Source organism: Sceloporus occidentalis, unplaced genomic scaffold (assembly GCF_023333645.1).
Source record: "Sceloporus occidentalis isolate IW3139 unplaced genomic scaffold, rSceOcc1.0.p SCAF_3, whole genome shotgun sequence".
Classification (NCBI taxonomy): Eukaryota; Metazoa; Chordata; class Lepidosauria; order Squamata; family Phrynosomatidae; genus Sceloporus; species Sceloporus occidentalis.
In genome coordinates, this window is record NW_028316983.1 from 69,224,137 (window position 1) to 69,248,363 (window position 24,227).

Genomic DNA, 24,227 nt, shown 5'->3' on the forward strand with positions numbered 1-24,227 from the left:
AAACACTGCTAGTAACTCAAAATGCAATAAGTCACCCTGCAGCTGTTTTGGACTCTCCTAATGATTCTGTTGAGGAAAGCCCTGGATGTCTGCACTTAATCATGCCCTGTTACTTATTTAACAGTGTTAGGAGATACCATGCCTGGGTATAGAAAGGGTCACTGCTATCTCTTCTACTTCAGCAAAGCAGGGATTGGAATCCTCAGTCTAATGCATGGGCTAGATGTGGCTCACAGGGTTTCCACATCTGATCTGCAAACTGAAATGATTGGAGATAAGATTATATTAAAGGTAACTTAAAATACCCTGCATGGACTTGAGCTGTGTTTTGCAGGCACCAAAGCTGTAGCATACAACTAAGCTGTGCTTTCCAAGCATGATACTTATTGCATTGGGACTTACTCCTGATATATGATTACAAAATAAATCCATTCTTTATATTCTTTATGAGAAAATATCCAAATTGCTAAGAATACCACTGGCCCCAACCCATGTCTTCAGTCTCATCCTTAACTGGAATGTATTCCTGAGATACTTCCTAAATTGGAATCCAGATCTTATGCTTCAAATGTTTCCCCACTGTGTCTGTAGATGTGTTGACTGGCACATCCCCAGATAAAATATAGCCTTTCAGGCTAAAGTGCTTGAATGGAAACAGACAAAATGATAGCAAAATAATGCTGTTTACTAACAACCAGTGCAAGTACTCACAATGAAATCGCATAAGCATGGATAATTAGAAGCTGCATTCACATCGTCTCCAAATTGTGACTATCAGTTATTTTTACAAAGAAGGCATTTGTGTAGATTTTTCATGTTTCATACTATCTCTAGTTTTCTTTCTACAGTGTGCCTTCAGCACAGGGGGTCATCTCTTTGCAGCAGTAAATGGGAATGTGATCCACATTTACTCCTCCACAACTTTTGACAATACTATTAACCTGAAAGGACACAATGGGAAGGTGAGTGGGTGCCACCTGTTGTGTAGAGAGAGATAAACAGAAAATCTCTGAAACCCAAGAACGATGGAATCTCAAAGAAACTAGTGGAAGGTCTGACTAGGGCTTGATTCTTTTTATTACAAATCAGCTAAAAACTAAAGAATAAGAATGCAAGGTTTTTTTCAGCAACTAGTTCCCTGTCAATGTAAATGTAGTTCAAGCGACTTTTCACAAACAATAGATTTAGTTATTCAGAACTTTCATCTATTTGGTGGCTTTAGTTAGAAGTAATTTTTGATATAATCTAGCCAAAGCAAAGTAATTTAAATGCGCATCTTCTTCTGGCCGGCATGGCCCTACCCTAGCCGGAGCAAGGCCACACTGGCTGGGAAAATGGCCATGCTGCCAGGGCAAAACCACACTGGCTAGAAGACGCTCTTGCCTCGGTCAGCATGGCCTTTTCTCAGCCGGAAGCAGCTTTCTTCCAGCCAGTGCAGCCTTGCCTCGGTGGGCGCTTCCTACTTCCAGCAGGCACGGTCTTGTCTTGGTTGTAGCAAGGCTGCGCCAGCAAGGAACACAGCCGTGTTGGCTGGGGCAAAGCTGCACTGACTGGAAGAAGACTACCCTGACCAAGGCAAGGGCTCCTTCTGGCTGGCACAGTCTTGCCCTGGCTGGCCTGGCTGTTTCTCCGACCCGCACAGCCTTGCTTCGGCCAGGGCAAGGCTGCGGTGGCTGGAAGTAGGCCACGCCCACTGAGGTAAGCTGCGCCCGCTGAGGCAAGCACCTCTTCTGACTGGCACAGCCTTGCCCCAGCCAGCATGACCATTTCCCCAGCTGGCCTTGGCCAGCACAGGCTTACCTCAGCTGTCTTGGCCAGCCAGGAAAATAGTCACACTAGCCGGAGGAAGGCTGCGCTGACTGGAGCAAGGCTGCGCCGGCCATAAGATAAAGGAGGGCGGAAGGGAAAGAAGGGAGGGAGGGAGGGAGGGAGGGAGCTGTGGGCTTGCCATTCGCATGTAATCGAAACTGTAAAAGGTAAGTCTGCGGATATGGAGAGACGACTGTACATAGTTTAATGTGGGTGAAGTAAAATTTTGATAATATGTGATGTTTTTAGAGAAAATTATAAAAGACTAAGATTTTTTTAAAAAAACTTAAAATATGAAATTATTTTTCAAATGGACATTTAAAATTTATTTTTTAAAACACCCTAGAGCCTCTCTTTTCTGCTCCCACTGAACCTTGCCCCACTCACACAATCTCTTTAGCATTTTAACAGGATACAGGCAAATGCCACAGCCCTTTTCTGCCAAAAGGCAGATATTTGAGGAGCAGTGGTGCCACACACACCTCTTTAGGCATCCTGCACTCCCTCCCACCCATCTACACTCTACCATTGATTTCTTTGGGTGTGAGTGCTACTTCTTAAAGGGGCTTCCAAACACAGAGCTCTTCATGCTTTCATCAAGAAAGCGAAGTACAGCTATTTTGTTTTTCCCTCTGCAATTGATTTTTTTTCCTTAAGGAAGAAGATAGAAGCAGTATGAAAACATGTGAGGGAGATGGGCATATTGAAGAAATGTCTGTACCCTCTGTAAAACTGAGTTGAGGTAGGGCAAATATACAATAAAGGCCTCTTCTGGAAATATCCAGTCTCCTAACTTCCTAAGGAACAGATGTAGAGATGATCCTTTTGAGCTATCTCTGGTTCTGCCGTTCGTTTTACTATATTGTATTTTTGGTCTAATTTATAGTGAAAGAAGCTAGAAGATTGCTGAGGAAAGCAAAGGAGATATATAGGAGTTGGTATAAGAGACTAGTCAAAAGTGGAAGGGTTGCTCTGGAATAAAGTATATTTATTGAAATATGTCCATGTTACTGCATATTTTTATATTTTGGAATAATTTTATAAGCAATTCCAGTAATTAAACCATTTTGGATTATTAAAACAAAATATATGTGAGAAAAAATTGTAAACATCTTAATTTTTTTTTAAAAAAAACCCTCAGTGCCTATTAAGGGCATTAACAACGGTATTAATAATTTGTGATAGTCATAAAATTTAAGCACTAAGCAAGTAGATTTTGCTGGAAAATAGTATTTTTAACTGTTCACTAATTTTCTTTAAAAGACCACAGGAACTGGAGAAAACACAACTTCAGAAAAAAATAAATGAAATGACAAACGGCAAACCCATTCTTGCCATTACCTAGATGCTCTAACTACCAAATCCTGGCTTTGGTTTATACAACATTATTCTTGATCCCCTTAGCCTGATCCCCTCTGTTATCATAGGAATGCTTATTCTGACTGCTCAGGATTAAATTGTTAATGCAAAAGTCCCAGAGACTTATATGAAACAGAAGACAGTGTAGCCAGTGCAATATGAGTTTGTGGTAGAAAAGAGGAGAGAATACTCAGGATGCTTTTGTAAGGCAGAAAAAAGGAAATGTTACATTTATTGTTTCAGGAAATTCATCTTAGGTTAGGAAAGGAGACAGATAAAAGAAATTATGTACTTAGATTTCAATAGAAGAGCCTCTAAAGCTGGCTGTCATTTGTGGACGTAAGCCATCTTGAAATGGGAGCCTCATGGATGCGCCCTTCCCAGTCAAAAAAGAGACAAAACAATAAATAACTTTTGGGGAAAGGGGTAAATGATCCTCTGTAGGCAGGAAGGAAGCTTGAGTACATAAATCAAAGAAACAGAGGTAAAACAAAAGGGCAGACATGCTCTCTAGAGTTCCCTCTCACTAATCCCTGTATACAAGCATTGGCACCTCTTTTCTTCCATCACTACATCTGTTAAGAAAGATATTTGGATACAGTTGCACTAAGGTAACTAGGAACAATACCAGTCAACAGACTTCTCTATGCACTAATGAGGAGCCTGGACATTCTGCATATTCTTATCCCCTTTCTGCCTCTCCAGGTGCGATCAGTTGTGTGGAGTATGGATGATTATAAACTAGTCTCCTGTGGCACAGATGGGGCAGTATATGAGTGGAACCTCCAGAATGGCAAGAGGGAATCTGAGTGTGTTCTGAAATCCTGCAGTTACAGTGGAGTGGCGATATCCCCAGATTCAAAAGTTGTCTTTGCTGTTGGATCCGATCATTCCATCAAGGAGATTTGTGATTCTTCGGTGAGCCCATGTAGATGCAGTGTTGCAGAAAGTACAGCTATACCTCAGTGAAATGCAGTGGTATAGCTGGCAGCACCCATTTATAGCTCTAGCAGTTTAGGCTAATTGTTCCATGTAGTGCCAGATGTTTTCATTGTTCTTATTATTTCTGTTCTGTTACAATGCATCATTCTATCATATAGATCACATTGGTCCTCACCTTTGGAGTTGTGGAAGAGGGCGGGTGTCTGCACCACGGCTTGTTTGTTTATGGCTGTATTTCTCTGTATTTCTCTCACTAATGATGGTCTCACCATTGAAATTAGGCAATAACCCAGTGTTGGGTATTTCCCTTGCCAGCTGAAGACTAGCATTTTCCTGTTCATTTTCCTAACTGTTAACTTTGTAGTTGCTCTGTAGTTAACTCTGAAGTTACTCCTGTTTTTTTAATGAATGGCTTTATGGATTTACTTTTTTATCATTTTATCTTTTTAGCTATGGCTTTATCCTGTTCTAATTATATATCAATTTTGAATATTTAAAATGAAAGTTAATACAAGTATATTCTTATTGGAAATAAGTATAAAAGAGTGTACGAATTCTGGCTCAACTTAGTGCAAACAAAATGTGATTTTTTTAAATTAATTTTTTTACTCATCTCCTCAATTGGGAGGAAAGTCTCAGGCTAATTGTATGCCAGGTCAGAAGGGAGGGGAGCAGAACACACCTGGTGTGGATGGTAAAACTGTGTACCATTGGCCACTTTTCAGTTCAAAATCACTCATTTCTCTATGACTTCCTACATGTGAACCACAACATTGTAGAGCTGTCTTTCAGATCCTGCGAGAAGTACCTACATTTGATGTTGTTTACACATGCATAGTGGTAGCTCATTCTGGGCGCATGGTGTTCACTGGAACATCCACAGGAACTATCCGATCCATGAAATACCCACTCCCTGTCCACAAGGAATTCAATGAGTATCAAGCCCATTCTGGTCCTGTCACCAAGGTAAAATGCAAGTTTAGTCTTCAAGTGATTTTTATTGTGGTATGCTTTGTGAATCTCTTCTTTGTCTCACTATACAATATCTAATAAGGCAGAATTGCACAACCTACATTACAAGATGAGCCACAAGTGGGCATCTAAACATATCTAAATTTGCAATGTTTATCATATAGTAGTTTAATGGGAATTGCAAGACATGAACTGCAATAGACTCCAGTAGAAGTCAGTGGGATATGGTGAAAATGCATTCCATCCATACAAAACATGAACAACTTGGGCCTCCCAATGTTATTGGACTGCAATACCTATCTGAAAAGCACAGGTTGCCAGTTGTACATTAGTTTTACACAAGACACTGAAAAGCTAATGCACTGCTGGAAACTTAAATGGAGGCAGCAGAGATATCCTACAAGAAGCAGTCTTCCAGAACCAGTCCTGTGGACAAACAGTGATATAATGTTGTGTTTCAGTCTCAGAAAAGCTATCACCCCACCACCCCCATCCAGGGTGATCTTCTGTGCATTCTTCCAATACCAGCCGCCTTGCACCTAAGTGATTGCAGTTTCAGTGTCAAGAGAAGTGGCAACAACAGGATTATCAAAAGTAAGAATGCAATTGAGCTCTTGCAATCAAATGCACAGAGCGCTGTATAATGTAGTCTAGCAAGCTCCTTGTAGCCATTAGTTACTCAAGTTGGCTTCACACCCAAGCACTTTCTCATCAAACTGGAAGTACAAGAAGTAGTGCAACAAGAGATGTTCTTATTTCTGTGCTTGCTTGTAATGGTCAAAGCCATTAGCAAAAGGCAGAAAATTACTAGATTGTGGTTCCGCTTACATATTTTTATGAATTCAGAGGGGAAATCAGTTGATTCTCTCCATTGTCCTTTTTCTCCAACTCCCCAACTGTTCTTTCTCAGTGCAGCTCTGTTGTTGTTCTCCCCACCACCACCACTTTTCCAGATGTCCGTAACTTCTGATGATCAGTTCCTGCTAACGTCGGCAGAAGATGGCTGCATAATTATTTGGAAAGTATATGACAAAGAGGGACGAGGACTGAAAAGAGAAAGAGATGTGCCGTACTCTGATGAAGTGTTGATCACGAGAACAGATATGGAAGAAAAGGTCAGTATACAACTCATTCATACTGCTTTAAGGATCCCCATATGTGTTTCCATGTGGAAGAGGATACAACATCAATAGTCTCAATAGCATCTAATCCCAGTGTGTAGAAAGCACCACTCTAGTAAGAACCAAGGTTGTAGAGAGGGCAGCTACAAAGTTAAGATAGACCCATGATGAAGGTTTAAAACACATTAGGCCTAAACCTTTGCTCCTTTCTCTAAGCTACACTTACAGCAAATGCATGTGCCTATACAGGTGAGGCTAGAAACATATTCACACTGCCTTGACATATGGTAGCTTTTTGGGTATAAACTGTGTTATACAGTATGTATATAAAGTATGTTATATATATCCATGACTAATTTAGGATTCAGGACCACAGAGCAGGGATGCACAAGATGTGGCCGTGGCAAAGAGCATGCAGTCTCCCGTCCGCAGGCTATTTTTATGGCTCCAACTTCCCTGAATTCCCCAAATTATTCCCCCCCCTTTTTTTTTTTTTTGCCTGTCCTGGAAGCCTGCAGTAACAGCTGTTCACTGTTTGAATAGGTTGTAACCCAGCCACCCAGCATCCACTGTTTGACATCAGAAATTCATTTTTTCAAAAAACCAGAAGCAGACTTCAAACTGCAGTTGATCAATTAGCATTTTTAGCACTCCATACAGCCCTTGGAAAGTATCAAGAGCAAAAAATTGTCACCTAGATTTGCTATACTTGGTCACTCCTGCTGTACACACTTGCCTGGAAATAGATTCTATTGAATTCAGTGGGACTTAATTCTGAGTAGATATGTATGGGATTGTTGTGTTAATAAATCAGCCCTAAAATAAAGTTCCTTTAAGCTATTGCACGTAAGACCTTTTTCTGTTATTTTATACATATACCGTAATGTTTATGACCTGACTCTTTTTGCTAATACTCTTATAATCACTTTCTCTGCAGACACAAGTCATGTTAGAGCTAAAAACACGTGTGGAAGAGCTGAAGATGGAAAATGAGTACCAGCTGCGTCTCAAGGACATGAATTACAATGAAAAGATTAAGGAATTAACTGAAAAATTCATCCAGGAAATGGAATCACTGAAAACAAAAAACCAGGTGTGGAGGAAACTAGTTGCATCCTCAGCATTGCAATATCTCCCTTATAAAAATTGTCCTTTCCTAACGTGCAGTGATTTGAAGGAAATGAAGAGCTAGTACACTTAGTTTCAAATGATATTTTTATTCCTATGTATTTCAGGTATTGAAAACAGAGAAAGAAAAACAGGAAATGCAACACCAAGAGCAACTTACAGAACTAATAGAGAAGCAATCAAGAGAAGTGCAAGACCTAGGTGAGGAGGAACTTAAGTAACATTTCCCTCCAGAATGGGAGAAAGGTTCTCATCATGCTCTTTTCTCTCCATGCCATTGGGATAATTGTATTCCCTGAGTCTACATAAGGACACTAGTTTGTTTGAATATAACGGAAATGAATCCATATTTCATGATAACCATTAAGGCTGAAGGGCAGGGTATAAAATAAAATAAATATTTAATTATAATTGTATCTTCCTGCCCAGTGAAGTCAGAGAGAAATGAAAGGCATAGCTAAGAATGATAAAAAGAAGGATAAAAATAATTAAGATAAAAAGAAGCATACAAATGAACACACAGGTTGGATATGTTGCTGGGATACCTTGGAATTTGGTACATAAAAAAGGTACCTAACTATCTCTATCATAGAGTTCCCTTTCACCTCTGTCTGTCATTAACTGCTGTCTACTTTGCTAAATTCTCTTGTATTTCTGGCTGGAATTGCAGCAAATAATGGAAAATGGGAACAGATACAATTAAACAATGTACACAAATACAAATACACAAAAAAGGAATACAGAAACAAAGAATGGAACAAAACTTAATATACATGGCACAGTAAGATAAATTAATTTTTTGCAAAAACCTTTCTTGCCATATAGAGTCAAGTAAGGTTTTGCATTCTTTTCTTCTTTTTCTATTCATTTATTCATCTGGTCAGAATCTGGCAACAACCAGAAGCTGTTGCTTGAATATGAGAAATACCAGGAGCTGCAAATGAAATCCCAACGCATGCAGGAAGAATATGAGAAGCAGCTTCATGAAATGGAAGAGAGCAAGAGCCAGGCAATGGAGGAGCTAACAGAGTATTATGAGGCAAAACTGCTTGAAAAAACTGCACTGCTGGAAGAGGTATGAGCTGTGTGTATTTTATTTTTTAAGAAGTGGGGGTAAATCAAGGAAAGCATTCATTTTAGGACCCAGGAAAATTTCCATTCAGTATGCAAAGACCTGATTTTTCGGTAGTTCTTCACTCTGGGACAAAACCTCTTCTGGACCAGTGGACCTAATTCTATACTTACAACTATCTCTGTCTGAGAATGAAAAAAGGGCAAAAAGCACACAAGGGAAACAGAATTTCCACTATGCTTGAACATAGGAAGAACACAAGCATTCATTTTCTGTCTGCTGCTCACAGCTTTCACTTTCACTAGGGTTTGCTCCTGATCATGTCTCCCTGACTGGATAACCCTCTCCCATTCTATCCCAGCCCAATCCTAAATCTATTGGTGGTCTGGCCTGAGCAGTAAAAAGTTTACATTTCTTGTGGATCATTTTTTATGATCAGAAATCCATTGGTTAGAATGGCAAAATTCTGACTAAAATCTTAATGCTTTGTCTGTATGTGGCAAGCATCATACTTTAAAAATGTGATATAGGAAATTACAGAGGAATCCAATCCAGCAGGTTTCCGTAGCTATAAAAATCGTAGCTTAAAGTACTTTTCTGTTGCATTTCCGGCATCACATGGTACTGCTGCTGCTGCTGTTGCTATGTGATGTCTAGTCAGTTTTGACTTACAGTGACCCTATAAATAAAAATCCTCCAAAACAGTCAGTTATTAGTAGCCCTGCTGAGGTCTTGCAAATTCAGGACTGTGGCTGTGCACATAAAGAAATCTAATCAGTGTTGCTCCAGCCATATTTATGTATCCTTTTTTACCACTGTCAGTAATGGTTCCTCCTCATCCTGGAGAGAAGTGACTAGTGAGGTGCCATAAGGTTCTGTCCTTGCAGGGACGTAGCCAGGATTTCAGGAAGGGGGGTCCAAACTAAGTGCCACCATTATAATGGGGCTTGGGTGCGGTGGCGCAGCAGCACACACCATTCATTTTATCTAATGGAAGGGGGGGTCCGGACCCCAAGAAACCCCCCCCCCCTTGGCTACGTCCCTGGTCCTTGACCCAATGCTTTTCAACATCTTTATCAATGACTTGGATAGTGGAATAGAGGGCATGCTTATCAAACTTGCAGATGACAATAAATTAAGAGGGGTTGTTATTAGCCCAGAGGGCAGAATCAAACTTCAAAATGATGGTAACAGATTAGAGAGTAAGACTAAAACTAACAAAATGAATGTCATCAGGGAGAAATGCAGGATACTACACTTGGGTGGTAAAAATGAAATGAACAGATATAGAATGGGAGACACCTGGCTTGACAACAGTACATGTGATCTAGGAATCCTACTGGACTATAGGTTGAACATGAGTCAGGAGTGTGATGCAGCAGCTAAGACAGCCAATGGAATTCTAGGCTGTATTGATAGGAATATAGTGTCTAGATCAAGGGAAGTAACAGTACCATTCCATTCTCCTTTAGTTAGACCTCACCTGGAATGTTTTGTCCAGGTCTGGGCACCACAGTTCAAGAAGGAAGTGAAAGTTGGAGTATATCCAGAGTAGCCCGGCAAAAATTGTGAAATGTCTGGAATTCATGCTTTATGAAGAGAGGCTTAGGGAACTCAGTATGTTTAGCTTGGAGAAGCAACGGTTAATGGGTGGCATAATAGCCATGTTTAAATATTTGAAGGGCTGGAGCATGCTTATTTTCTGCTGCTCCAGAGACTAGGAAACAGAGCAAAGGATTCAAGCTACAGGAAAAGAGATTCCACCTAAACATTAGGAACAAATCCCTGATGGTAAGAGCTGTTCTAGGTGGAGCACATTGCCTTGGAGTGTAATGGAGTCTCCTCCTTCAGAGATTATTAAACAGAGTCTGGATGGTCATATCTCAGGAGTGCTTTGGTTGTGTTATTCCTGCATGGCAGGGTTTGGACTGGGTGGCACTTGTAGTCTCTTCCAACTATAGGATTCTATGATACTCCAAAGCCTTGTTTTTCCCTACTATACTGTACAGTGCAGTAGCATAACTAACTATCTGAATCTTTCTGAATAACCACCGTTCACCTTCCCGTAGATATAAGGATGGATCTAAATTACATTAGCTACACTGAAACCAGTGTAAAATTGTAGTCTTATTTATTTTAGTGAGAACAAAGTGCACCTAACTTAGGCTGAATACAAACCCTGTCTCATCCAGACTTTCTGATCTCCTGACTTTGTGAGTCAGTATTTTTGCATTCAGTGATTTTATCGGAGTCCTGTATCTTAACGTGCAGCTAATTAAGACCTGAAGCATCACAACAATATGATGCTGCCTTTGCATCGCCAGAACATTGATATCCTTCTTCCTAATAGGCAGGCTAAAAGCGTCTTGCCTCTTTCAGGCAATCCCTAATAGTTGTTTAATCCTCAACAGAGTTGTTAAAATTCCTTTTATTTCTCCTTGTTGCTTTGCCCTCTCTAACATTTAGGCTCAGGATGATGCAAGACAACAGCTTCGAGAATTTGAGGAAACAAAGAAACAAATTGAAGAAGATGAGGATCGGGAAATTCAGGACATCAAAATAAAATATGAGAGGCGGCTTCGAGAGGAAAGAGAATCCAATCTGCGGCTAAAGGGGGAGACAGGAATCATGAGGAAGAAGGTAGAGTCAACTTTTTCTGGTTTTCATGCTCTTGATTTGTTTCTATGTATTTAAATAATATGTAAATACCACTTTGACTACTGCCAGAGTAACAGTTGAAAGTTTGTGTAATATGAATATGTAATGCAAGAGTAAAGAAATTAAAGGATAACAGTAAGGCTGTTTGTGCAAACATAATTCTCTGCCTGTGTACACACACAACTTGAATATGTTGAATCTTGATGATGGCAATTTATTATCTCATGTATTCTTAATGTAATTTTCTTCATGTTTTGGTGTGAAAATAATGTAATGCCTCTGATCACTTGGAACAAATATCTACCTTTAGTTGCCTTATGATATTAGAGCAGTGGTCTCTCAGGCTTTACCTTTTACATTATTTATCCTCTGTTGTTGTTGTTGTTAACTTCTTTATATCCTGCTTTTTTCCTCTATACTAGGACACAAGGTGGCTTACACACTGAAAAGATTACAATTGAAAAGATATCAACGGTCACATTAAAACTGACTTAAACTAAGAACCATATTGAAAGTATACATGCAAAAAGATTTTTAAAACAATAATCAATATGATTAAAACAATACAGCACTAACAGACATTTTTAATTCTAAAAGTTTGTCCAAATAAAAAAGTTTTGGCTTGCCAAGAGAAGGACAAGAAGGCGGAGGGCATTCTAGGGCGCTCCAAAGTTTAGGGGCAACCACCGAGAAGGCCCAGTCACAACCATGCCCATGAAAATGGCAGGACCAAGAGAAGGGCCTCTCCTTTGGATCTCAGGGTCTGGGTGTGCTTATATTGGAAGATATAATTTGTCAGATCCAAATCTGGTGGGTAATCAATATTTATACTTAGTGAGAATCTATCTTTTGGTGTGACACGATCATCTCTTATAGCTATCTACAAGGACAAGGAGAAGTTAAGTTTGTTTTTATTGGTTCTTGCCTGTAATTCATATAGTTCTGTTATTCAATGAGACAGCAAATAAGTAGCTCCAGCGTGGCAAATAAAATATGCTTTGTTCATTAGTTCAACAGTCTCCAAAAAGAGATTGAAGAACGCTGCAGTGACATTGAAGGAATGAAAGTGGAGCAACAGAAGTTGCAAGGGATTATTAAATCCCTAGAGAAAGATATCCTGGGACTGAAAAGAGAGATTCAAGAAAGAGATGAGACTATTCAAGACAAGGTGAAGTGCTTAGAGAGGTTTGGCTATGCTTCTTTCCCTGGTTTCTTTTCCCAACCTACTACTTTCAGCTAATGCTTGTAGCCCAAATATCTAATTGGTGAGAAAGAACCAACCTTCTAAACAAAGGCTTCCTTTCTGCCACCCTGTCTGAGGGATGGAACTTGGAATTCTTGATTCCTTTTTCAAACCATGTTCCTCCTTCCTCCACCATTGATTCACACAAATCACTTCTGCCTCCATTGTATCTGACTGGTCAAGAGATGAGGTTGTAAGAGGTCCCTGTATTTTTTAGATGTCACTTACATGCTTGTTTATTTTCCCCAGGAAAAACGAATTTATGATCTGAAGAAAAAAAACCAAGAGTTGGAGAAATTCAAATTTGTACTAGATTACAAAATAAAGGAGCTGAAGAAGCAAATAGAGCCACGTGAAAATGACATAAAAATGATGAAGGAACAGATCCAGGAGGTGAGAACTGATGACACAATCTCATTCTTGCTGTGGAACTTGTTTAGACTGAAGGCCACATTGTGTCATGGGCCTTCTCCACAGTTTTATCTCTTCTGTGCATCTGTGTAGATGGAGGGAGAACTGGAACGCTTCCACAAGCAGAACACACAGCTAGAACTAAACATAGCGGAGCTGCGGCTAAAGCTGAGAGCAACAGACCGTGAGATGCATAAAGAGATGCAGAAGGTAAGTCTTGCAGAAGGAAAGAAAATAATAGAGATGTTGATTTGACACCATGGGTGATATAAAATAGACAGTCCAATGTTTCTTGCCTCAAGAATTCTGGATAATGTGAAACTCTTGCATGGCATTTTGACAGGAACGATTGCTCGATCTGCATGTACCCACTTCCTAGGCATTTGGCTAATGCTCTCTGACCTATTGCCATAATTGTTATTTATAACATTCCAAGCTACTACTACTCATGTCTGTATTTTTATATTCTACATTTACACTTTTATTAAGTATTGTATACTGTATATGCCCATGTATAAGTCTAGAAATTTTAGTCAAAAAACTGACACCAAAAACCTGGGTTAGCTTATCCATGGGTCAATGTAAATACTGTACAGTGGTACCCCGGGATACGAATTACCCGGGGTACGAATTTTTCGGGATACGAATAAATCCCATAGGGATTTATTGTTTCGGGTTACGAAGGTTTTTTCGGGTTACGAAAAAACCCCGGCGCTGTTTTAAATGGAGCCGCGGCGGAGCCGCGGCTTTTTTTCCATTAGCGCCTATGGGAATTCGGCTTACGAAGGTTTTTCGGGTTACGAAATTAACCGCGGAACGAATTAATTTCGTAACCCGGGGGACCACTGTACTTTAATTCTTATAAAAAAGGGAACCATCCCCTGGTGAAAGGCAAGAATATAATGTGTCCTGGAAGCACTGACCCCCTTTACTCTCTCATTGATCCAGCCTTTAGGGTAAGCCCAAGCAGTTATATTTTGTGCTAAAGAAATATTAGTAATACAACTATCAAAACTGATATGTCTTCCATTTTAAAAATTGGCATGGCAGTTATTCTTAGAAACAGAGAACTTATTATTTGCCCTATTTTTGGATCACCTATACCCTTGCATTTGCTTCATATCTTTTGAAATACATGACTGTACTTTTTACTGAATAATTCAGTTGTCACTTACCAGCTAATAAATCACTGAATGACAGAATATCAAATGATGAACAAATGTGAGTTACTCTAGTATTCATCTCTTAAGATAAAAAGTTGGGAATGCTTTACAACTTTGAGTCTGCTGTTCTCCCTATGGGTTCCATGTCTTCTTGTTAATATACATTCCATCAACAATGTTTGAGGGCCTGGCCAGCAAGACCTCACCAACAGACAATTGCATTCTGGTGAAACAAACTTTAATGTTCCTCTGGCTGCAGGAGCGAGACATGGAAGCACTTGTGAAACGATTTAAAACAGACCTTCACAACTGTGTAGGCCTTATCCAGGAGCCTAAGAAATTAAAGGAGAGCATCAAGGATATGTATGAGAAGTATGTGCAGAAGGCAGATATGGTAAGTGAGCGTTCTTCCACCTTAATAACAGGTGCCTGCTGTATCTTCTTTGAGCTCATTTCCTTTGCATTTCTAGGTGGAAATTGTGGGGGTTGACACAGATTTGCACCAGGAGTATACACGGCAGCGAGAGCATCTTGAGCGCAATCTTGCAACCCTGAAGAAGAAGGTGATAAAGGAGAGTGAAATCCATCGGGCAGACTATGTCCGCATCATGCAGGTACTAACACAGGAAAGAAGAAGGTCCACTCTTCCTACCTGTTGTGATGGGAAGGTTCCACATATTCCATGTAGAGCTTTTCTACACATTTCCAGGCTCAGAAGACTGAGCAATTCCAGTTTTAAAAATGATTTCTATATGAGTTAGAAAGGTATTATTTATTTATTTATTTCATTTCATTTCATTTCATTTATATGCCGCCTTTCTCCCCGGAGGGACCCAAGGTGGCTTACAGACAAAACAACTAAAATCTCAATAAAATGATAGCCTTTAGGGCTGAAGGGCGGGGTATAAATACCATTAAAAATGAATAAATATAAAATTCAAAATGATTAAAAACATCTATATCCAATATAAAAGCACATAAAAATATACAAAAGTTAAAAACAAACTAAAACCTACCTGTTCCTTAAAAACCACCCTGCTATGCATTATATACCAAATGCCTGCCTGCATAAAAATGTTTTTTCTTGCTGGTGAATAGCCAGCATGGAGGGAGCCAGTCTAGCCTCCCATGAAAGGGAATTCCACCGGGGGAGGGGGAGCAGCTAACGAGAAGGCTCTCCCCATGCCCTCACCAAGCAAGCCTGTGATCTTGGCAGGACTGAGCGAAAGCCTTCTCCTAAAGATCTTAAGACTTTAGCAGGTTCATATGAGGAGATATTATTAGGTATCTCTTTGTGGGGTGGCTGGCATAGAAAAATACTGACTAACAATAGGTTGGGATTTGGCTGGAATATGTGATGCAAGTGTGGCAGATGTGGAGATCTCAGGGCAACGAAAGTGCTCTATTCCTTCATATTGTTTTTGTTGTGTGCTTTCAAGTCATTTCCAATTTATGGCAGCCCTAAAGTGAATCTATCATAGGGTTTTCTTGGCAAGGTTTGTTCGGGGTGTGTGTGTGTGTTGTGTTGCCTCTGTCTTCCTCTGAGGGTGAGAGAGTGTGTCTTGTCCAAGGACACCCAGTGGGTTTCCATGGCCAAATGGGGAATCAAACCCTGGTCTCCCAGTCTCCTCATCCAGCTCTCAAACCACTACACCATGCTGGCTCTCCATCTCTTCCATTTTACTTCATTTAGTCCTTGCTTTAAGACACAGTCTTACTTACCAAATCCCTTCCACTTTACTTCATTTAGTCCTTGCTATAAGACACAATCTTACTTACTAAACTAGCCATTTCTTTGGGACTTTATAGGGAGCTATAGAATGATACCAGGTCAGGCTGTGTTGTGTCTTGTTCCTACAGGAAAATGTGACCCTCATAAAGGAAATAAATGATTTGCGCAAAGAACTGAAGGTCACTCGCACTCAAGTTCATGACCTCCAATCTACTCTGGGACTTCTTAGAAAACGGAAGAAGCAACCAGCTGGATCCGCAGGTGCTTAAAGCTGTTCTTCAGTTCTATCTTTCCTGGAATATATTTTCATCTCATTCCTTATGTTACCTTTTGTCTAGAAATACAAAGACAAAAACTAGGTGACACATCTCACTATGGATCTATGTTGTGTTGATGCAAGCAGACTGAGGTTTTTAAGTTACAGCAGGTATAGGAATCACATGGCCCATCATAGGATACTGGTTTGCAACTCCCAGCAGGCTTAGCCAGTATAGTTATAGTGAAGAATTCAGAGAGTTGTCTAACAAGACCTGGAAGACCACATGATTCCTCCCTAGAATTACAAAGTGGAAATCTAGCTAGCTGATTTTGAACCATTAAAGGTCATATTATTTTACCAATGTAGATAATTATAAAAAACTTTATAGAGATAGAACAGACTGTAAATATAAATACATGTTCCTTCTCTTAAAATTTTTAATGCTTGAATTATATATATCAGGATCAGGAAACTTCCAGCCCATGTGCCAAATTTGGCCCACAGTTTGGTCCATCCAACTTTATGGTCTTTATGACAGGATCCCTTCCCACTCACCAAGTCCCACTCTCTCATAAGTAAGGGAGGGTAGGATTGTGCCTGAGCCATAGTTGACTCAAGTAACTATATTCTTCCCTACACAACTCTGGAGATCAAAACCCTGCTCAGTCATGGAAACCTTCTAGATGACTTTGGCAAGTCACACTCTCTCAGTAAAGTAAAGACAAACCCTCTGTGAACAAATCTTGCCAATAAAACCCTGTGGTAGGGTTACGCTAAGGTTGCCATAAGTTAGAAATGACTTGAAGGGACACAACAACTCCTCCAGAATGGTGGCTTACTGGAATGGTGAAGCACTGTCCAGGGACTTCTCCACACGGGCCAAAAGGCCCATGTTCCCCCCAGCCTTGCATCATCCAGTTCAGATGACACAGGCCAAAATCCTGCGGGTCTGATCCTGAGAGACCAGACATGGATCAAATGCCTCTGCCTGACCCCTGCAGTAAACAGCCATTACCTCAGGGTAATTTGAACCCTGGTTTGTCGCAAGTTTTCCTAGAAATTCCACAGCAACCCCCAGCTGTTCCGACATCCCCTGTGCTCCTAACCTTGATGCACCATTGCTCTTACTCAGAAGCCCTCCATTGCAGTGTCTGATGCAGAAATGGGGCACCTGACCATGTATGTGCTGCCAGGTGCTCGTTTCTACATCAGACACATGGGGCTTCTGAGTAAGAGTGATGGCATAGAAGAGAAGTAATGCACATCAGTAGCAGGTCGCAAGTCAGTGCAGGAACGGGTGTGTAAACGGGTGTGTAAGACCCAGGGACCAACCCAACTGAGCACCCAGGCAAGGATAGCATGCTATCCTGGCCTGTCTGATCAGCCCCTAGGACTGATTTCAGCATGATTGACTGGATATAATTGTATATATATCTCAAGATGTAGGGGCTGGTATTATAGCTTTCAAAGGGCTATGGTTTCAACAGGCTCACTTCCTCTTCACTACTATTTCAATTCCTGCCGTTCCACTGGCCTAAGTCAGCAGTTCCTAGAGAAAAGACAAACATGTGAAGGTTCCTGTTTCTCCTATCACTGCTTGCGCAATGGGAGATGGTAGTTTATCAGGCAGTAACAGCGAAGAGGAGTAATGCAAGGTCTAGAGGTTCTAGGAATTGACAGTAGTCCCCCATTACCACTGCAGAGTCCCCCATTACCACTGCAGAGTGCCAGCTTATGGCACCAGGTGTGCCTACATTATCAGATATATTGGAACATCTGTATTCTCTTTTGTCTTTTATCTTGTGTTGTGTGCTGTCCAGCTCCCTCTCCTGAACAGCAGTCCAGTTCAGTCACCCTGCGGTTGAATCCCGAGGAAGAAGCTGAGAGAATAATTGAAATGCAACGACTGGAAATCAGAAATCTTCGAGATCAAATGCAAGGGCAGGAAAAAGTCCTTGCACTCCGACCTGCATCAGGTGGGAAGCTTCCCATGCTTGAGTTGGACAAGTACAGTGGTATACAATCACCATGACCTGTGCTGAAGGAGCTGTGTACCACAGCTCAGCTTATCTGCTCTGCACCTCTAGTCCAATCCTGGATGCACTCCTGCCTCAGCCAACAGATGATGTCATTGTTTTAAAGTCTCTCTTATTCTGGATAGAGGCAGATGGTGAAAGGGAACAATAAAGAAGTCAGATTGGGTTATCTGCCTGATGATCATGTGTTGCAAGTCTCCAGACAAAATAAGAAAGTGAAAGAGCATGCAGAGCTCCAGTTAAGGGAGCTGGCCATTTATAGATATGGGCAGGTCTTTGTTACATGGCATAGTTCCTCAGCTCTGAGCAAAACTCCATTTGCAGAAGGACCTTTTTACATAGCACTCATTCAAACAGACAGGCCAGAAAGGTTTGAACTCCATCCCATGTTTGATCTGTCCTGAGCTTTCCAATCAGGAAAGGAGAAGTAACAGCATTACAGTTTGCCCTTTCCTTACGCGGGGGATCCGTTCCGGACCCCTCCACGTAAAGGAAAAAACGCGGATGCTCAAGCCCCATTCAAATGAATGAGGCTCATACCCGTGGCGGTAGCATGCAAGGCACACGATGTGGGAGTGCATGCCATTGTTTCCTTCCGACGTGTGCCTCCCTTACTTCCGTCACGGCTTCCAGCGTATACTGGCATCTTCATAAAATGCTCCCGCATATAACGTGGGCACACTGTATATGTTAAGGATGTGTAAACTTCTAAGTATGGAAAACAGGTTGAAAGACTATGGGTAACAAAGAGAAACAACAGTGACCTCATTGTGACCATCTACTGTAAGGCACCCAGCTAGGCTAAAGAACTGGATGATGCCTTCAAATATTTAATCAAATATTCAAATAGGAGAGATGTAGCAGTAATAGGAGACTTCAACCACACTGATATTTTTTGGAAATCATACTTTGCCAATAGTATAAGCTCCAATACATTCCTTACTTGCCTTGCAGAAGATTTCCCAGCCACACAGTCAGGGGTGATTGCTCTGTCTCCAGAGAGAACATAGCAAAGATTCAGTCCAAAATCTCTTGTTCTCTTAGTCATTCAGCTGACCTGGCCCTAGCACATTTGCTGGAGCTCATGCTATCATACATTCACCTAGCCACCGGTGCAAAGTTCCACTGCAGGCCTTTTTTGTGGCTATTGAGGCCATTCCTGGCCCATATAGTTGCTACACAGGTCAGGTCATCTCTTGTGGTAGAAAAAAGTCAAATCTCTTCTGAGGGGTTCCACTCAGGGATCCTCGTCAGATAATAATAATAATAATAATAATAATAATAATAATAATAATTTGTTTTATTTATATACCGCTATTCCAAAGATCATAGCGGTGAACAGCAAGTAAGCTAATTAGCAAGTAAGCTAATTTGCCCCCAACAGTCTGGGTACTCATTTTAGCGACCTCGGAAGGATGCAAGCCTGAGTCGAGCTTGGGCCCTTTTGCTGGTCTTGAACTCGCAACCTTGTGGTTTCGAGTGAATGGCTGCAGTACAGGCATTTAACCACTGTGCCACCAGGGCTGATGTCAGTCTCTGGAGTTGGGTGGAACATTGTGAGGGTCTTTCAACCCTGGTGACATAGGATCTTACCAAACAAGGGCAAAGCATTAATTGATGGGAAGTTAGGGCAATCAGACTGGTGCAACTTCTTTTTCAGCATGTCATCCAACACTTGCATGTGCTTATCTGGGTGAACAACCAAGTAGTCAAATCTTAGCCAGGGCAAGAGAGGGATCTTGCTCCAAGTTGCTTTACATAGTGGTGTGCCATGTTCTGTCATCAGAGCTGAATACATTCAGGGAGATCTGAACAACCAGGCAGACTTATCTGAGTCTACAGACTGTGGATTCAGGCAAATGGAGACTGGATTTGGAAGTCTTCCAGCAGATTAATCTTCAGTTCAGTCCATTATCTATTTTCTTCTAAGGCAAGCACCAAGCTTCCGATGTTCTTCCTTCAGTTACTTTCTCCCAGGATGGAAGCTCAGGAAACCTTCTTGCTATAGGTTTGACACAGATCCTCTGGTGGATCTGAGTTTTCTGCTTAAGGTGAATTATTCTTTTCTTCTGGGGGGAGGGGAGGTTTTAATTTCTATCATCACTAGAAGACTTAAGGCATGTATTTTTGCTGCATACAAATCACTCTGCCTTTGTAAGCCACAGGGAGTTGTGAACTGCTGCCATTTCAGTAATATATTCAACTAATAGTGTATGTACTTAGAGGAGAATTACAGAGTGGTTACCTGGACAAATCCTTCCACCTTCACCAAACACTGTATGTTGGATAGCTTTGCATCTGGAAGAGCCTGTTTTGACAGCAGGGTCTTCCAGCAAGTGGTTTCCATCAAACTTTATTTCAAGTTTTTCTCCTTTGCTACTTTTCCCCTCCCAGCACAAGTAGAGGCTTGGTTAGGTCTCATTCCTAGATGGGGGTCTTTGCCACTGGCAGACAGTGCAACATTGGGAACTTATCATGAAGGTCCATCCTTGCCAATGAGAAGAAGACAACCAGCCCCACCCTCTCAGTGGTAAGAGGCTTCTATACTTTAGATTCTGTGTCTGGCTTTGTATGGAACTGAGCAGAAGAGCTAAGACCTAGCAAAAGTTTGTTAAGATGTCATTCCTTGCCTTGCTTGGGCAGCAGAAGGAATTAACCCATTCCTGAATGTCTCCTCCTTGGTAAGAATGAACCCTTGTGGTAAATTCCCAATGTATCATTTTTTGCTGCTCTGGAAAGCAGAGCATGAATCAATGAGTTTAAATTACAAGACAAGAGATTCCATCTAAACATTAGGAGAAACATCTTTATAGTAAGAGCTGTCCGAGAGTAAAATAAATTTCCTCCGTGGGTGGCAGACTCTCCATCTCTGGAGGCCTTTAAACAGAGATTGGATGAGTATTTTTTGAGGTTTTCTGTTGTGTATTCCTCCATGGCAGGGAGTGCCCTTATCACGTCAAACTCTATTCACCAGTTGAAGAAATGGCTAAATGAAGAGATGCATTTTGCAGTCCCTCTGAAAGGTGAATAGAGAGGAGGAATAATATACCAACACTCGCATGTTGGTATCCCAATCTCAGGACCATTTATGGGAATGTCCTGCTTCTTGCCATAGCAGCTTTTACTTCAGGAGAAGTTGATGTAAGTATTGTACAGTGGGCCCTTGGTAACCGCTGAGGTTTGTTTCCAGGACCCCCCAAAATCCATGAATGCTCTAGTCTCATTAAATACAGTGGTGCAGTAAAATGGTGTGCCTTACATAAAATGGCAAAATCAAGCTTTGATAGGAGGAGTCCTGGTGATAAGCTTTTTTGATATTTTCCAAAACAAGATTTTACTGTTCCCTAAAATGTTTTTTTAATAGCACATCTTCCTTTTCCTTTCTAATTGTCATTATTAACCTTGGTATTGAAGGCCAAATACAGAAAAAGAATTCTGAATGTTCTAACAGGTTGTAGCCTTTTTTTTTTTTCAGAACACACACACACACGTTTCCCCTGTGTTCTCCATGAAGTGTTAAGAGCAAAACATTTGACAGCTTTTCATCAACCTGTGGTAAGGGAGGAAGATCTAGAAGAGACTGAACCAAGTCTCCAGGAGATGCCAATCAGATTAGAGGACAGTTTTAAACTGCTCTGGAATATGAGGTATTGAAGCATAACAATCAACAAAGATTTAAATGAGGAAAATTAAGAAATATCACAAACATGTTTTCTGCCTCCACTCTTGCACCAGGCAGTTTTCTCTTTTTTTAAAAAATTATTTTTGACAGACGATGCACATGTTTTTTGCTACAGGTAGATAGATATACAGATAGAATGTGGCTGCCTGTTCGCTTTCCCTTTCATTTCTGCTTCCAGCAGCATGGCACTTTTCAGGAGGCTTTTGCAAAAGGCTTTTTTTCTACATTATTTTTTCTATGCGAATGCTACAATGCGAACGTTACAAACATTTCTCTTTCCAGTTTGGAAAACTGATACTGTACATGCTTTTGCTACTGTCTGTAAGGAATTCAGGGGTAGCTGAGGGAAAGCAATGGATGCATGGTATCCTTTTCTGGCATTCTGAGGTGATGAATTATCATCATTATTATTATTATTATTATTATTATTATTAATTATTATTATTAGGCATTCTGGGGTGGCAAGGAGGGAGGATGCAGGATGCAGAGATGGCATTAGATTGTATTTTGGGGTTGAAAACGGAGGCAGGCAGGGGAAGATCCATAATCTGTAGTGACCCAAATACACACAATACATACACACCTGGAGGTTTTTAAATTTGACAGCATTTGTGCATACTGGCAATTTTTTTAAAAAAAAAGGAGGGGGAAGCACACTTCCGATTGCCCAATGGCTGACCAATGGCTGCAGGAAACGTCACCTGACAAACGTGGAACTGGAATTTGATTGACAAGCATTGGCGCCTTCATTTTAAACCGATTCCTCTCTGGAAGAGCTGCAAGGGCATTCAGGGTTTAATTATCCTGATATTTAGTGGGCACTTGCTTCCAGAGAGATTTGGAAGTTGGGAACCCATTTCTGCCCAGTTCCATCCAGCGCAAAAAGGTGAGTCTAAATGGGGCCCTAGTAAGGATGTTGATCTGTAAAAGGAAAACAAGGAATGTGTCCTAAACTATAAAAATATATTCTAAAATGTCTACAGTGAAGATGTGCCGTAACAAGAACAATGCCATCCAGAGTCAGCAATTGATGGTTCTCCCTGTAAATTAAAGGTAAAGGTAACGTGAAAATTAAAATTAAAGGTAAATTAAAGAGTGCATACATATAAAGAGTGCATGCCTATAAATCCTAGATCATTCAAATCCAATGTTCTTAGGTTCATTGCCAGTTCTTCTTTCAACAAAAACGGATATGATTCCATTCCTTTGTTGACAATTACTAGGTAGCTAGGAATGATCATCTTCTGATTGATGTATTAAAACACTCCCTAATTGTTCAGATTTAGCTTCATCATGATGAAATGCTGCCTGGAGGTGATAAGTTTTTCCTGTGGCATGAATGACTGCATGTGTGTGCATACAAATACATTTATTTCAGAATCTTTTCCAAACTTCACCAAAAGGAATTGACTTCATCCCGAGTGGAGACCAGAGCCTAACTCCTTACAACTGGAGAGCCATTGTACCAAGGCACTATGGGACACGATTAGCAGAAAATGATTCCTACATCATGGTAGGGTTGTGCAAGGGTCTACAGATTCAGTTCAAAGCCCAATTCAAATTGATCCCAACCCAGTTTAGATCCAGTTTTGTGCAATCCATGTCCTAGATCAGAATTAAGATTTGGAAATCTGGAAATCCTATCAGGGACAGCTGCACTTAAGAACATAGCTGAAGACCAGAAGCCACCATCAAAAGTAAAGTGTCACACAGAGGCAGCATAGCAGATAAATGGGAATCTGCTGCTATCAGTTAAAGCTGATAAAAGGCATATAGACCTACAGGAGACAAGTAAATATATATACAGCTCCATGATCACACTTTATCCTTCCCCTGCACCCACAGGCTGTGTGTGGGAACTGTTGGTGAAAGCTTTACCCCAGTTTGAAAGCTAGATGTGTCACTCTACAACATCCAGGTCACCATCAACCTACTGTAACATTTCTTTTCAGGAGTGAAGCTGCAGACATTGACAGCACTGTAGACTGAGATCAGGCCAATCCAGCCTATTTTGGACCTGATCTAAATTAGTCCAAATCAACACAGTTCATTTTAGAATTCGGGATTTCACTGAAGCAGCTTTACAACTTTAGTTCATGGAACAATTGCAGAACAGTAACAACAACAAAAATGATTTAGATCTTGTAGCCACACTCACTGCTATGTCTTGGATCCTAACAGACATTTTCTGAGACTGTTCCTCTCTTGTTACAGATTACAGCAGAAAAGTATGTTAGATTTTGCTTTGTGTCCACATTGGTATGAAGCATGCTTCCATCCTGGAAGACACTCCAGTCACCTTTTGATGTTTGCTTTTACTGAAATCACTGCAGATAAAATACCAGTGCAGCACTGTTTTCTGTTAAAACATATATTTTAAAATCAGACCTGATGATCTGAGAAAGGGGAGGCTGTTTTGTATACTTGTGCACCTGGACTCGGTTGGGAGAAAAGCTGAGAATACTAGATTTATTAAAGTGAGAAATAGTATAAGCTTACAGAAGACTTGTAAATTATAGTATAGTAATTTGTGCCCTCAGGCATTACACCAGGCACAGGGATTTAGGCAGCAGAACAAGGACAAAAATCAGGACACGAAAATTGGAAACCAATGTTTTGGTACAATTGAGAAATTCCATT

At 40.7% G+C, this 24,227-nt stretch overlaps 1 protein-coding gene across 3 annotated transcripts in view; it reads left to right on the forward strand.

The window, feature by feature from the left end:
- LOC149316159 (cilia- and flagella-associated protein 57-like) overlaps positions 1-18,052 on the forward strand; it is a 37,515-nt gene extending 19,463 nt beyond the window's left edge. Inside the window, exons 8-23 of one of the 3 annotated variants that reach the window (XM_089514903.1) lie at positions 849-962; positions 3,874-4,086; positions 4,903-5,076; positions 5,544-5,676; positions 5,998-6,197; positions 7,141-7,296; positions 7,439-7,532; positions 8,216-8,406; positions 10,870-11,043; positions 12,071-12,229; positions 12,554-12,697; positions 12,809-12,925; positions 14,138-14,272; positions 14,349-14,492; positions 15,739-15,871; positions 17,690-18,052. In XM_089514903.1, coding sequence (XP_089371029.1) covers positions 849-962; positions 3,874-4,086; positions 4,903-5,076; positions 5,544-5,676; positions 5,998-6,197; positions 7,141-7,296; positions 7,439-7,532; positions 8,216-8,406; positions 10,870-11,043; positions 12,071-12,229; positions 12,554-12,697; positions 12,809-12,925; positions 14,138-14,272; positions 14,349-14,492; positions 15,739-15,871; positions 17,690-17,901 — 2,493 coding nt within the window. In that variant the 3' untranslated portion in view covers positions 17,902-18,052. The remainder of the gene's footprint in view (positions 1-848; positions 963-3,873; positions 4,087-4,902; positions 5,077-5,543; positions 5,677-5,997; positions 6,198-7,140; positions 7,297-7,438; positions 7,533-8,215; positions 8,407-10,869; positions 11,044-12,070; positions 12,230-12,553; positions 12,698-12,808; positions 12,926-14,137; positions 14,273-14,348; positions 14,493-15,738; positions 15,872-17,689) is intronic. The other 2 variants (XM_089514905.1, XM_089514904.1) reach the window with 2 other exon arrangements.
- Positions 18,053-24,227: the final 6,175 nt, after the last annotated feature.